This window comes from Muntiacus reevesi, chromosome 6, assembly GCF_963930625.1.
Source record: "Muntiacus reevesi chromosome 6, mMunRee1.1, whole genome shotgun sequence".
Taxonomy (NCBI): Eukaryota; Metazoa; Chordata; class Mammalia; order Artiodactyla; family Cervidae; genus Muntiacus; species Muntiacus reevesi.
Genome location: NC_089254.1, coordinates 92033018 through 92048725, shown reverse-complemented (window position 1 = coordinate 92048725; position 15708 = coordinate 92033018). Strand labels below are relative to the sequence as shown.

The window sequence follows — 15708 nt, the reverse complement described above, 5'->3', positions numbered from 1 at the left end:
AAGAAACTCAGTCCTGAATATTCAGCAGAAGGACTGATGCTGAAGCTCAAACTCCAGTACTTAGGCCACCTGATACAAAGAACCGACTGCTTGGAAAAGACCCTGATGCTGGGAAAGACTGAAGATGTGAGGAGAAAAGGATGACAGAGGATGGCTGGATGGCATCACTGACACAATGGACATGAGTTGGTGATTGACAGGGAAGCTTGGCATGCTGCAGTCCATGGGATCCCAAAGAGTCAGACACGACTGAGTGACTGAACTGATCTGGAATAAAAGAATTTGCAGTTTTCTGTAATGACAGGAGAGGGAGCCAATGAGCTAGGAATCCTACAAGACACACCACCAATATCTAAAAAAAAAAAGAAAAAATAATGAATGCATTCTTATGAGAGTATTTAAAAAAAAAAATCCAACAGACGTCAAGAGGAAAATTTCATCCAACAAATCAGTATGAAGCACAAGAAATCTGGGTGATAACACTCTAGGTGGAATTAATATATTCAAACAAGAATCTGGGGATATGAAAAGCCACTTTGAGTCAAAAATCGAAAAATTATGACAGACACAGACAATCAAAAGCAAAGTGTGAAAGGAAAACTTACAAAGCTCAGAAAAGAGAGGGAAGAAAAAGGCAATATTATCTCATACCTCAAGAATACAATACAAAATATGCAAGACAGAATAGATTGAAAAGATTTATTTGATAAAGGATATTGAGTAAATGCAGGGAACCCAAGTGGAGGATAAAAAGGAGAATAAGAAAAAGAAGTAGTAGAAATGAAAAGATGAAAGAGAGAGTAGTAGAATTGGAAAACAGGCAAAGAAAAATAGAGTGATAAAGAAGAAAAGTAAACAGAACATTTAAAATTGTAAATCAAGAAAACTTACAAAAAAAAAAAAAGAAAAAGCTGAATGCACAAAATGAAATAACAGCCCATTGGGTATCTTGGAAAATTAATACCTAAAGAAATCAAGACTCTAAGGCACATCCTACTAAATCTTTTCAGTTCCTAAGACTAAAAAGAAATCTGTAAGACCTAAGAATCAAGGAATTTTAATAAGAGGAAAAAAACCTGAGGAATCAGAAATTTCAAAAAGCACTAAAAAGAAAAAAATGCAATAGTATTTTGCAATAATAAGAATAATTTAAAGTGTAACCTAAGGAATTTGTATCCCCAAGTGTCCCTTTAAGTATCAAGGCTCTAGGAAAGAGAATTAAAAGTTTCCAAATAAAGAAACTCTGCATCCATGACTCGTCAAGGAATTTTTTAGATAATGAACTTCATTCAATCAAGAAATGACTAGGAAACTTGAACAAAATGTCTATTCATGAACATTTAGAACATTTAAATGTAGATTTAATACAAAAACAAAAGTTGTGGAAAACAACTACATGAAAGCAGTATGCTGTAAAAAAGTAAAAATGTGCAACTAAAAAAAATGGCAGAAGAAAAAGAGAAAAGTAGAGCAAACTGATTGTTTATTATGGAGGCAAAAGATGGAAACTAAAGTATACAAATAAAAATAGAGAAATCTGAGAGTAAAGGTTTAACCAAAAAAAAAAGTATCTAAGCATTTTCTTAAAAGTATACATTAAAAGACAAACACTGGGTGGGGGGCGGGGAACTTCCTAGACAAAAAAATTCTGTATAAGTAAAATAAAAGAACACATATCTTAGAAAGAAACATAGCATACATAATACACATATTTACAAAATACTAAGATACAGTTGTGACAGAAGACATCAGTCATATCAATATATATCAATGGCTTCAACTCATCTATTAAAAAAAGGTTTTAATTCAGCTTACAAACAAGGCCAAACTATATGTGCTATATACATACTAAAGCCAATTTAGAAAGACTAAAAATACAGAATGAACAGTTCAGTTGTGTAGTTCAGTTGTGTCCGACTCTGCGACCCCATGGACCGCAGTACACCAGGCTTCCCTGTCCATCACCAACTCCCGAAGTTTACTCAAACTCATGTCCATCAAGTTGGTGATGCCATCCAACCATCTCAACCTCTGTCGTCCCCTTCTCCCCCAACTGTGAATCTTGCCCGGCATCAGGGTTCGTTTCAAATGACCCAGTTCTTCCCATCTGGTAGCCAAAGTATTGGAGTTTCATTTCAGCATCAGTCCTTCCAATGAATATTCAGGAATGAATTCCTTTGGGATGGACTGGTTGGATCTCCTTGCAGTCCAAGAGACTCTCCAGAGTCTTCTCTAACACCACAGTTCAAAAGCATCAATTCCTCGGTGCTCAGCTTTCTTTATAGTCCAACTCTCACATTCATACATGACTAGGGGAAAAACCATAGCCTTGACTAGAAGAACCTTTGTTAGCAAAGCAATGTCTCTGCTTTTAATATGCTGTCTAGGTTGGTCATAACTTTTCTTTCAAGGAGCAAGCATCTTTTAATTTCATGGCTACAGTCACCATCTGCAGTGATTTTGGAGCCCAAAAAAATGAACTCTGTTACTGTTTCCACTGTCTCCCCATCTATTTGCCATGTAGTGATGGGACCAGATGCCATGATCTCAGTTTTCTGAATGTTGAGCTTTAAGCCAACTTTTTCACTCTGCTCTTTCACTTTTATCAAGAGGCTCTGTAGTTCTTCACTTTCTGCCATAAGGGTGGTGTCATATGCATATCTGAGGTTATTGATATTTCTCCAGCAATCTTGATTCTAGCTTGCACTTCATCCAGCCCAGCATTTCTCATGATGTACTCTGCATATAAGTTAAATAAGCAGGGTGACAGTATACAGCCTTGACATACTCCTTCCCCTATTTGGAACCAGTCTGTTGTTTCATGTCCAGTTCTATCTGTTGCTTCCTGACCTGCATACAGATTTTTCAGGAGGCAGGTCAGGTGGTCTGGTATTCCCATCTCTTTAACAATTCTCTTTAAGAATTCTCTTCAAGAATTTTCCACATTTGAATGAACAGTATGTCAATCAATAAGCATTAACCACATCAATGAAGGGCATTTCTTAATGCCAAAAAGCACAATTCACAAATGAAACTACAACACACGACTATTCACATACCAAAAAACAGCAATCACCATTTTTAAACAAAAACTATAGGTGAGTCAAACAGACATAGAAGAAAAACACTAAAAATAAAAATGGAGATAGACAACTTAAACAACATAATGAGAATTTCACAAATATACATTGAACTCCTCATCTAATAGAGAAAATGCATCTTCTTCTCAAGTACCCCTGGAATATTAAAAAAAAAAAAAAAAAAACCATAATAAGTCACAAAGAAAATGTAAGTTCTATAAATTAAAAATATTACAAGCAACATTCTCAATTCAACACAACAAAGCTAGAAAATATTTTAAAAAAAAAACTAAAGACCTATCCATCCTTAAAATTCTTTTACTAAAAACACTTGGATCAAAGGAGAAATAAAAACTGAAATAAGACAATCTTTGTAAATGATATGTATCTATGGGATACATTTAAAGTAGTAATGAGAGAAAATTCTCTATCACTAAATACTTTTATTAGTAAAAAATGAAAGAATTAAAATGCATGATTTCAGTTTCTAGTGCAGAAAAACAATAAACCAAATGAAAGGATGAAGAAGAAAAGAATAAAAACATAAAGGAATAAGGTAGAGAACAAAAAAATGGACCTAATCAATACATCAAAATTCTTGTTATTTCTTGGGAGAAAAAACTAACACCAAAGACAAACCATTAGCTACTTTGATCAAGAAGAAAAGGGAAACAGCACAATTAGGTGACATAAAGGAAACAAAAGAATTTTAAAACAGTAAGAAAATATAGACATCTACATAAATGAGTTCAGTTTAGTCACTCAGTCATGTCCAACTCTTTGCAACCCCATGGACTGCGGCACACCAGGCTTCTTTGTCCTTCACCAACTCCAGAGCTTGTTCAAACACATGTCCATCGAGTCAGTGATGCCATTATTCTATATACATTATTCTATATAAATAAAATTGAATAAATGAAATCAATAACTGCCTAGGGAGATACAGATTATTAAAATTGATCCCAACAGAAACAGAAAGTTAAAACAGAACAATTTACACTGATGAAACAAAATTATTAAAGAATAAAAGGTAAATGTATTCAAACATACCAGGTCCAAAAGGTTTCACAAAGAAACTCCTAAATCTTCAAACATCAGATACTCCCAGAGCTCCATAGACTGTTTCAGAGCATTGAAAAATGAAAGAGAACATCCTAATTCCTTTTATGCAGCAAATTATTACATTGAAACCAAAATCTAGTATGATTTGGAGCACAGGCCACTATTACTCATGAACATGATGCAAAAGTCCTAAATAAAATATTAGCAGACAGAATTCAATACTACATTGAGAAAATAATACAGTATGATCAAGGGCAATTTATTCTAGTAATGAAAAATTGGTTCAATATTAAGAAATCCATTAATGGATATTAATAGATTAAAAATAAAATTTTAAAATGGATAAAGACAAACAAGCTGGCACTCCATATCCATGAGTTTCACAACCAAATTCAGCCAACCATGGATAGAAAATAAATACCAGAAAATTCCCAAAAGCAAAACTTGAACTCAGATGCATGCTGTCAACTATTTACATAGCATCTACACTACATATAGTATAAATATAACATATATGCACTGGGAAGCCAAAAGATACCTGTGACTCTCTTTACTGTGGTGGTCTGGAACCAAACCCACAATATCTCTGAGGTATTTCTGTATTTATATTCTGAATCTTTTTCCTGTTTGTTTTCATACTTTCACTATGAGTGTGTACATATAAGGGTATACATGTTGTACACGTGTAAAAGTACATTATATGTATTGGGCTTCCCAGGTGACTTTGTGGTAAAGAATCCGCCTACCAATGCAGAAGATGCAGCAGATGTGGGTTCTACCCCTGATCTGGAAAATCTCCTAGAGAAGGAAATGGCAACATACCCCAGTATTCTTGCTAAAAAATTCCACGCACAATGGAGCATGGCAGGCTATATACAGTCCTTGAGGTTGCAAAGAGTCAGACACAATTTAGTGACTGAGACGGCACTGTTTCTATACATTGATTTGTATGTCTGTTTCTGTCACAGTACCACACTGTTTTGATTACTGTAGCTTTGTAGTATTGTCTAAAGGCTAGGAGGATCATGCTTCCTGCTTTGTTCTTTCTTCTCAGGACTACTTTGGCAATTTTCAGTTCAGTTCAGTTGCTCAGTCAATGTTCAAGTCTTTGCAATTTGGGATCTATATATTTATATACGTGCATATGTTATATATAGTATTAACATAAACTACATTATTTAATGCAGTTTATACATAAAAATTAATATATTTTTAATAAACAAACTTTGGTCTTCCCTCATTTTTCTATTTAGAAACATTTGAACTATTAGCCCTATTCTGTCCCCTTGTATATATTCCTCAAATCTACTTCTGGTCAATCATAGAAATCAAAGGTACTTAATAAGAGCAAATGCACGGGTGCCTCAGAAACAGTTATATTTAAAATACCAAGGGAGACCCTATCATAAGGACAGAACTAATACAAAAGATGCCAAGTTTTTGGAGAATCAGATCTTCACTGTTCTAAAAGTGACATTTGAGCTCCAAAAAGAGGAGCTTCATCTCCTTTCTGTTAGGATTCATAGCTCCCAACCCACATAGAAAATTTTTAAAATATTGAACCCCAAAGTCTTGAGATAAATATCAAGCCTCAGAACAAGGTTTGATGAAACAAAAACATCAAGAAAACAGCAGCGAAAGAAGAAAAAATAATTTCACTTGTGCTCTCTTTATGTTTTATTGCTTAACCTATACTGGTACCAGAAAGCAAGGGAGAGAAAAGTCCAGTTTCATTATAGTTACATTCACAGCAATCCCAGCAGGAGTGTGAATAAAATGAATAAAGAAGCCACAAATGAAATGCCTGTGTACCTTGGGAGTAATTGCTCAGTCAGAACGTTCCAAAGGCAATTTGCCAAATAAAAAGACATACTGAGAATCCAAAAGCTTAAACCAACATTTTACTATAATTATTGGCTTTTCTCCACACTTTTTTCATGCTTTTACCTAAGTTATAGCTGAATGACTACATCTAAATTAGACATTAGTTTCCCTGTACATTATAAAATACTGTGACTGATGAGAATAATAGGGAAAAAAAATGCTTGCAAAATACATCCTTTACATATTTAGAGTGAGGATAGTATGAGGCCAGTCTCCAGCAAACACCTTTTTGGTTGAACCTGGACCAATCACTCAGCATCCCTGAATTCAGCTTCCATATTTGTAAAATGACACTTGATTTTTCATATTATTTTAAAAATAACACTTGATTAACTAGGGAGTATAAGCAGTTTTTCATATATTGACTAATATAGCTGTCCCTTTATGCAAACTGCCTGCTCATATTTTTATTTTTCTACTTGTTTATCTTACCAATTTATAGGGATTCTTTATATCTTCTTGATATTTTAACATCTGTCAGATAAATGCCCATCTTTCCATGTATATAGACTCTTCTGTGAATTGCCCATTTGCCCAGTTCTTTATTATGCCATTGCTTTTCTTCATGATTACGTAGGAAAATTAAGTGAATGCTAATCATTTTTCTCTTTATATGTTACTTGCTTCTGCCAATCTGTGCCTGGAATTTGCATCTTATAATTAAAAGTTTTATTTTTAATTAGATGATGCACAGACAGATAATTCCATACAATTTTATGATAACTTAAATATCTGGCAATACACTTAAATATGACATAAATATAATAATCATCATGACAGTAACAGTACCTGCCCCAACGACCTCTTAGGACTGCTCCATCAGTTGAATTATGTATAGTATCTTACTAACAGTAACATGTAAACTATGATAGAACACCTCTCACATAAAAGTCACTCACAACTCTATCTCTAAATAAGACATGTGAAAAATAACTCATTCACAAGCTACCAAAATTCTCTTGTAATTAATAATAATCTGAAAGTTCTCAGAAATCACCTGCATCTTTAATTTATGGCACCCCGATGGGATATCTATTCTACCCAGGGATTCCCTATTGCAACTTCCTCTATAGAAATGTCAGCTCTAATGGATTACACCCTCAATCCTACTATTTCACAAGATGAGAAGGGAGCTTTAAGAGCCTATGCTAAATTCCCTGCTGAAAAAGACTATTGCTGTCTAGGATGACTTGCAGAGCACTTCACAAATAGATTCTCAGGACTTACTGTCCATTATTTAGAATAAGACAAAATTTCTGTCCTTTATTATAGTATATTTCATCAGCCCCACACTTTTATATGTACTTATTAGAAACATTTTATGCAGTTCTCTACATAATTTACATTTTTCTCATTTATACAATCCCCTTTAATAATGTGACCCAGATTAATATCATCCTAAAAACGAGAACTGCAAAGACTTCACACATCATTTCAAGAAAGTCAAATTTTTATATATTGGCTTCTAAAAATAACTTAGGTCAGAAAATAAGTACTTGCAGACTGCGACAAGTAGAATGGGCCCTGAAACATTGTTGTTGCTTAGTCACTAAGCCATGTCTGACACTTTTGCAACCCCATGGCTGTAGCCCACCAGGCTCCTCTGCCCATTGGATTTCCCAGGTAAGAATACTGAGGCTCTAGAGGGTTGTCATTTCCTTGTTCAGGGAATCTTCCTGACTCAGGGATCAGAGCCTCGTCTCCTGTATTGGCAGGCAGATTCTGTACCACTGAGCCATCACTGGGGAAGTCCATGAAAGATATTCATGAACTAATCCCCAGAATCTGTGAATATGTTACTTTACATGACAAAGGAGACTCTACATGTGATTAAGGTTAAGGATATTGAGAAAGAGAAAAGATTCCGGGTTATCCAGGTGGGAATCAATTTAATCACATGGTTCCTCAAGAGAGGAAGAGGAAGCAGAAGAGTGGGTCAGAGAGGTATAAGGTGAGAAGAATGTGACCCACTGTCCCTGGCAGTGAAGATGGAGAAAGGGAGCCTGCCACAAGCCAAGGAAACCAAGAGCCTCTAAGAGCATGTAAAGGCAAGGAAACGGATTCTCCTGCAGAACTTCTGGTAGGAACACAGCCCTGTCCACAACCTTCATTTTAGCTCAATGAGAACCATACTGGACTTTTAACCTACAAAACTGTAGGATGATACATGTTTCCTGTGGTAATCTGTTGCAGCAGTGACAGAAATCTAGTATCTAGTTTATTGGCAGGAAAACTGTGCATGCTTTGGAACCCAGCTCCTGATGTGAAATCACAAGTGCTACTATGTCAGCTGGGTCAACTTAAATCTATCACTAACCATCCTCAGTCTTGCTTTTCTCACCTGTAAAATGGGGTGCCTCTCTCCTAAGATGATTCAAGGACTTCTTGAGTTAATTCATGTAAAGCACTTATTTCTACTGTTTCACAGACAGAAGGTATACTAAGCACATGTTAACTACTGTTACTATTGACTTTAATCAATAACTATCTTCTTTTTCAGTCACCCCCAGAAAAATCAAGAGATCAGTCTTCCAAACAGAAAAGGAAATGAGCCCTTCTAAAAAGAAAGTTTTGTGGCCAGATCTACAAGCCATCTTCATAATGGTCTCAAGCTCCACTAATCTATCACACAGTTCTTCCAGAGTCATTCCCAAAAACGAAGGGACAGATGGCTGAAGTCAAAGTGTCACCATGAGCTCCACTCAGTGATAAAGGCTAACTGCAGGGCCTGACAGAAAAAGTGCACAGAGAGGAAAAGCTGTCTCATTAAAAGTAATAGATGTTGCAGAATTAGCTTCCACTGAAATTTGCCATCACTGGCCTTTTTTCAGCTTATTTGGTATTTATGTTTTTCATTTTCAAAACGCCTGCCCCATCATCTCTTCATGAACAATTAAAATTTTTATTTCACTTGGCCACTGACTCAGCAATATTTACCTAAATTGATATAACCAGGCTAAGTGGCAATTCACATTATAAAAACACAAAGATCTAACAGTCGGTAATTTCTACAAAAGGCAGAGGTAAAATATAAATCAAGAGTATAAATGTATTTTCTGTATCATAATTCCACACTCTACAACAGCTCAAAGCAGTGTCAAAACTCAGAGAACAGCGATATAGCAAAGAAAGGGGGCAGAAAACAAAACCTTTTACTCCAGGAAGAAGTTTGAATACACAGCTTTGTAAACTGTCATAATATGTGCTTGGGTTTTTAAAAAATGAGTAAAATTTATTATAAAACAATTCCTTACAGCAGAAATTAGGACAACAATATAAATCAACTATAACTCAATAAAAAATGAAAATCAACCCACCTTAAAAAAGTAATTCTTATACTTTTCCTACAGTAAAAGCAATAAGCTTCAAGATTCCAAGCTTAAATAATCCTAAATTTTAATTAAATTTTATTTTATAAAGTAATTAAATATGCTTCAGCAATAGAACATTGTTAGGCTCTCAAAAGGAACACTTTCAGTTAGTTGCACAAAATGCATTGACTGAACTCAAATTATATTTCCACCTTTTCATCATTTGAAGCTGTATAGGACTACAGAACTAGTAAAAACTGTTTTATCTGAAAGTCAATAATAATAATATTGTTATTCCTTTAAAAGACATTACTATTTCTTTAAAAGCATTTGTAAGGTCACCATCTTCCCAACCCAAGGCTGCAACGGCAGGACAGGTGTTTGCAGCAGCCCAGAAGCTCTGAGCCCAACTGGGATGAACTGAACCCTACGATGGGGCAGGTCTGAGCCACTCCAGAAGAATTCCCTTAAACTTTGCCTCCATAATCAAAAATACAACTTCCCTCCCCAACTTTAAATATCGGCAAAAATGGCTCTCCTCTGTCTCATTCAGTACCATATTTAGGTAGGTCACGAAGAAACAAGATTAGTCTGTGGCTAATTAGTCAGAGTGCACTGAGGTGTCCACACACGCACACACAGGTAGACGTGGAGAGGCCACTGGGAAAACACAAGGAGTGTAGCTATAGAGCAGAGGTCACACACTCAAAAGCTCTCATGGACCAGGCAAGGAATGCGCTATGTGCAGCAGCTGGGTAAAAGCTAATAGGCTCAACAGAAGTTAGAGCAAAAACACCCATACACACCATCAAAAAAGCATTCAACTTCAACACCATCAAAAAGCATTCAACACACACACACCATCAAAAAGCATTCAACTTCAACATCAAAAGCAGCGCTGCTCAAATGGAATGCCCACCCTGGCCTGGGCCCAGGAACTGCAGCCCATTAAAAAGCAGTTGAGTGGCTGAAGAGTTAAATACTTACCACTGGAGCTTCCAGGAGTAGAATACTGAGAGGTATCGAGGAATTTCCGAGGCGTAGGAAGGTTTGTAACATCCAGCAGAGGGACAGGAGAAGCGTCCTTCACCAGGGAGCTGAAGGGGAAGAACAGCAGTAGTTATTCACCACTTTCTCCAAAATCTACTTACATCCCAGGACATGCCCACCCTTTATTCCTTTCTTTTTGTCATGAACCCTCTTGACATTCTAATTTCAAGTATCCCCCCAGTCTATTTCATAAAGCAGTGATTGTCACAGACAAGTGGATAAAGATGCATTTTAAGGATTCCAAATATTTACATTTTTACCTTTTTACTTCAACACTAGGTTAAGAAGATTAGTGGATATTCTGATCTGGATAACCACCTTATAACCCAATTACAGCAAGCAACTTCAGTACCTCTTTGTTTTTGTATTAAACTTATCAGCAAAAGAAGAGCAAATAACACCTTATTGTGATAAATGAATGAAAGTTTAAATAGTTAAGTTCAGTTTAACTTGTGTTTTTCAAGCTGGAATTTTTATTTTTTTAAGATACACTGGGAATTCACTACATTTAGTTTCCTTTAAAAAAAAAAAAAACAAAGTTCATAAATTTCATCAAGCTGAGAATCACACCTATGAAAGATGATTTAAGCAATCTCAAATAGGTTAATTCAGCATTTGATTGCCCATTTCACCTTTTCCAAAAAGGTCCAGCAACTCATCTTATTAACTTTAGTGTCTCCATATAAACACAATAATTTTAAGTGACACAAAGACTATAAAAAACAAATTTTCAAGATAAGTCCCATTTACAGACATCTGTTAAGTACAAGAATGTAGGCGGTGCCAAGGCAAATAACACCGGTTGAAGAAAATGAATCATCTAATCACTCTGCATTTCCAACAGAAAAGCTTCTCTAACTCATGTTCCAAGGACAGACGGGTCAAAGCCATAGTTCTCGCCTCCTTCCAGTCCCAGTAACATCACCAGGCACAGTGGCTACCATGGAAGTGGTTCTCAAACGACCTGGGAAGGCAGAGCATGCAGTGGTGAACAGGAACAAGACTACACCTTCAAGGAAGCTTCCTCCAAGTGGAGAAAAAAAAAATGTGTGGAAGTTGGAACATCAGCAATAGTGACATCCCCACCTGCATCCCACCACTCCTTTAAAACCAAAGGTATATAACCTAGGTATGTGTGCATCCTTTAGCAAATTAAAAAAAAAAAAAAAAAAAAAAAAAAAAACGTTCTTTCAGAAAACTTTCAAAAACTTTTATTAAAGGGCAAAATTATCCATTAAGGTATTATTTTTATTGAATGTTAACAATGTTGACAGCAAGAAGATCCAAACAGGCCATCCTAAAGGAAATCAGCACTGAATATTCATTGGAAGGACTGATGCTGAGGCTGAAACTCCAATACTCTGGCCACCTGATGCAAAGAACTGACTCATTTGAAAAGACACTGATGCTGGAAATGATTAAAGGTGGGAGCAGAAGGGGACGACAAGAGGATGAGATGGTTGGATGGCATCACCAACTCAATGGACATGAGTTTGAGTAAACTCTGGGAGTTGGTGATGGACAGGGAGACCTGGTGTACTGCAGTTTATGAGGTCTCAAAGAGTCGGACACGACTGAGCAACTGAACTGAACAATGTTGACAGCCATCATCCTTGGCCGGGAGGGTAACTATGACTGTCATTAACTTCTCCCTTTTCACTTATGACTAGGAAGGGGGAATCGTTACTCAAACAAGTCTCAGCATCTGCCATGTGCTTGGCACTTTGCTCAGGGCTGAGCATCCAAGAAGTATGACTAAGATATGAGCTAAACCCAACTTCACGCATTTCCAAGTGCTGGAATCACTTGCAGACTAATGCGAAACCTCAAGTGAAGAATAAGACATAAAAGTTACAGAAATAGCATTTACCAGGAATTGAACTGACATAGTTAGCTCCAGTAACTCTTCTCCAACATAAAGCTGTAAGTTCCTATTTGCCTACACTATCTTAAGAAAATCTAAAAGAGCCTTCCAACCCACTGATTTGCTATAATCATCTAATTATAAAACCAATTCAATCACATATTTATCCATTCAGCTTTCATACACTGACTACTATTATCTTCTCATTTCTCATCCTCAGCTACCTCTCTTTTATCTCCATCTTATTCATAACTGGAAAATTGCTCTACGCACCTGCCTAGCCTCTGGACACACATGCCCAAAGAGACAGAGGATAACCACTAATGTTGACAATGCTGTTTCTGAGTAATTAGGAAAAAGTTAATTTCAACTTTAAGTAATAGGAATAAGACTTGATAAATGTAATAAGTATTCTCATAACAGAAGTGGAGGAGCTATTTTTAAAGCATTGATAAATGAACGTGTCGATTAACAGGAAATTGAGGTACACAGCCAGAATACTGCCTGCCACAGCTATAAATGAGGCAGCAGTCAGTACACATGTGTGTGCACAGTCATGTGTATGTGCGAGCATAATATACACTTCTGTAAATACGGAGGTGCACACGATTCACTTTAGATTAAAACATACAACTACCTTCTCAGTTTTAACCTAAAAACATATTTCAGTTAAATATAGGGTGATAAACAGCTTTGCCATTTTAACACTGAAAAAACATAACCCGCTGACTTTATTATCAGAGCCAGAAGGGCCCTCTAACTCCATCAATAAACTCTTAGAAAGTCAATTTACTGCAAAACTATTTTCATAGACTCATTTCTCCTTCTAAAATTTTCCCCTGGGCTTCAATTTTCTCCTTTGTGAACATTAACCCAAAGGCAAGTAACTCTGGAAATGACTTTTGGTTTTTCTCTTCTTCTTTTAGGGAAGGACTTAGTCATAAAAGTTCAAAAGAAAGGAGGCACACCCACTCATTAGTTACTACAGATAGGAAACTCAACAGAAGGGTACCTGCTATTACAGAATATCACATACCGACCTCTCAGTTTCAATTTCAGAAGCGAGAAAAGGCCTGTCCTCATTGTGCATCAGAAATAAAGTTGAGACGTATTAGTAGCCTCAAAGGGTTTTCAATTCTTCAGAGAACATATTTTTGAAAACAAAAAAATAAAATAAAAACTAGATTGCTATTAAAAGCAATAACAAATGTTGGAGAAAATGTGGGGGAAAAGGAACCCTTATATACTGTTAGTGGGAATGCAGATTGGTATGGTCACTACAGAAAACAGCAATGGAGATTCCTGGAAAAATTAAGATTAGAATTACCACATGATCCAGATATTCCACTTCTGAGTATTTATGTGAAGAATACGAAAACACAAATTCAAAGAGATATGTGCACCCTATGTTCATAGCAGCAATATTTACAGTGGTCAAGATAAGGAGACAACCTCAGTGTCCATCAATGTATAAATGGATAAAGAGGATATATATGTACACCATGTGTGTGTGTGTATATACATCTTCTATTGTACTTATGTATGTATATACATATACAGATGCCGACAATGGAATACTACTCAACAAGAAAAAAAATATGAGATCTCCCTCATTTGCAAAAACATGGATAGACCTTGAGTGTATTAGGATAAGTGAAAAAAAGTAAAAAAGATAAATAACTTTAGGATTTCACTCATATGTGGAATATAAAAATCAAACACAAATGATCAAACCAAAACAAAACAAATAACATCTGCCTGCAATGCATGAGACAGCAGTTCGATCCCTGCGAGAATGAAATGGCAACACACTCCAGTATTCTTGCCTGGAAAATCCCATGGACAGAGGAGCCTGGCAGGCTACAGTCCATGAGTTAGCAAACAGATATGACTGAGCAACTAAACCACCAACCACCACAGAGAACAGAGTAGCGTTACCAGAGAGAAAAGAGAGAGGAGGAGGGCAAAACAGGTGAACTGGATTAACTGGAGGGTGATGGATGAACACTAATTTGTTGGGACTTGCCTGGTGGTCCACTGGTTGAGACTCCATGCTTCCAATGCAGGAGACCTGGGTTCGATCCCTGGTCTGGGAACTACATCCCACATGTTGCAACTATGACTTGGTATAGCCAAATAAATAAGAATATTTTTTAAAAGGAAAACCAATGTGTTGGTGATGAGCACACTGAAGTGCATACAGAAGTCAAAATACAATGTTGCAGACAAGAAACATACAATGCAAAAATCAGTGTCACCTTAAGTAAAAAATAGACTGTCAATGTGAATTGCTCCTAATTAATATGAATCATCTAAATGGCTTTATTTTCAAAGAAATATTAATAGAAACTACTTTTCTTTTTAAATATCTATGGTTACAAATTTAAAATAACTCAGAATTGTTCACAACTGACTTGAAAAAGAGATGATACACATAAATCCTTCTAGAATAAGATAGCACCCCTCTTTCCCAAATCAGGAACTGTATATTGTAACTACTCAGTTATTGATATTTAATAACCACATGGTGGCAGATAGGAAAATTATGAAGCAAAATTAACCACACCAAAAACAACCCCCTAACACTATAACCCCTAGGACTTTCTGATCATTAAACATCCATCCAACTAGTAAGGGTCTACTTCAAAATGCATATCATTTCAGTATTTCAAGCCATGAAGTCTTTTTCTTTTTTTTTAAAGAAAGGTTAGAAGTGCTAACAGCTTATTAAATGTTTGCATTTTAATTAGAACTTATTTCTGTTCCTCCATTTAATAATAAATATGTCCACCTATATCCAAAATTCACAGCAGCAGCTCATTTGGTTGATTTTATTGTCAAGCTAAAACTTAACAGAGGTGATCTGAACTCTAAGTTGTAAATCTAATAACTAATATATTCACCCTATAACCCAACAGCTGGTGCAGGACCTGTCAAAGAGCAGGTGCTCGTAAAAGTTGGTTAAATCAAATTCAGCTAAGAATGATCTGTCGAAGATAATGTGCCCTGAGTGAGAAAATGTAACGGAATAATGAATCAAGAATGCCTTGCATGGTAATTCTCTATAGTTCTAAGATCTGCCTGAACATACAGAAAGAATCATGAATGATTCAGAGGGTAGAGAAGTCAGAAACAGTCATGGTATCAAATGATAACCCAAGAGAGAAGACATACAATACAAAATAAAGTGAAGCTAATATCTAAGCCAAGAGGGAGGGAGAAAGCCCTGAAAGATAACAAAATAGACACACATAAAAAGGAAAAAAATTTAAAGACAAAATAGTTAGGGACTATTTTGTCCCTAACAGGGACAACAGAGTCAAGGACACCCTTTATGTACCCAGGGACAAATATGGTCACCAAAATCCATGGGTCTGTATTTTCTCCCCAATGAGCTAGAGTGTCCAAGGAAGCAAGATCAAATCAAGTATTAAACCCAGGATATGTGCAAGTAGTA

General features: G+C 36.1%; 1 protein-coding gene across 2 annotated transcripts in view; it reads right to left on the bottom strand.

Annotated features, from left to right (window-relative positions):
* Positions 1 to 15708, bottom strand: part of EXOC4 (exocyst complex component 4) — a 799876-nt gene that overhangs the window by 722697 nt on the left and 61471 nt on the right. For both annotated transcript variants that reach the window (XM_065939451.1, XM_065939452.1), the window contains exon 5: positions 10325 to 10434. In XM_065939451.1, coding sequence (XP_065795523.1) covers positions 10325 to 10434 — 110 coding nt within the window. The remainder of the gene's footprint in view (positions 1 to 10324; positions 10435 to 15708) is intronic.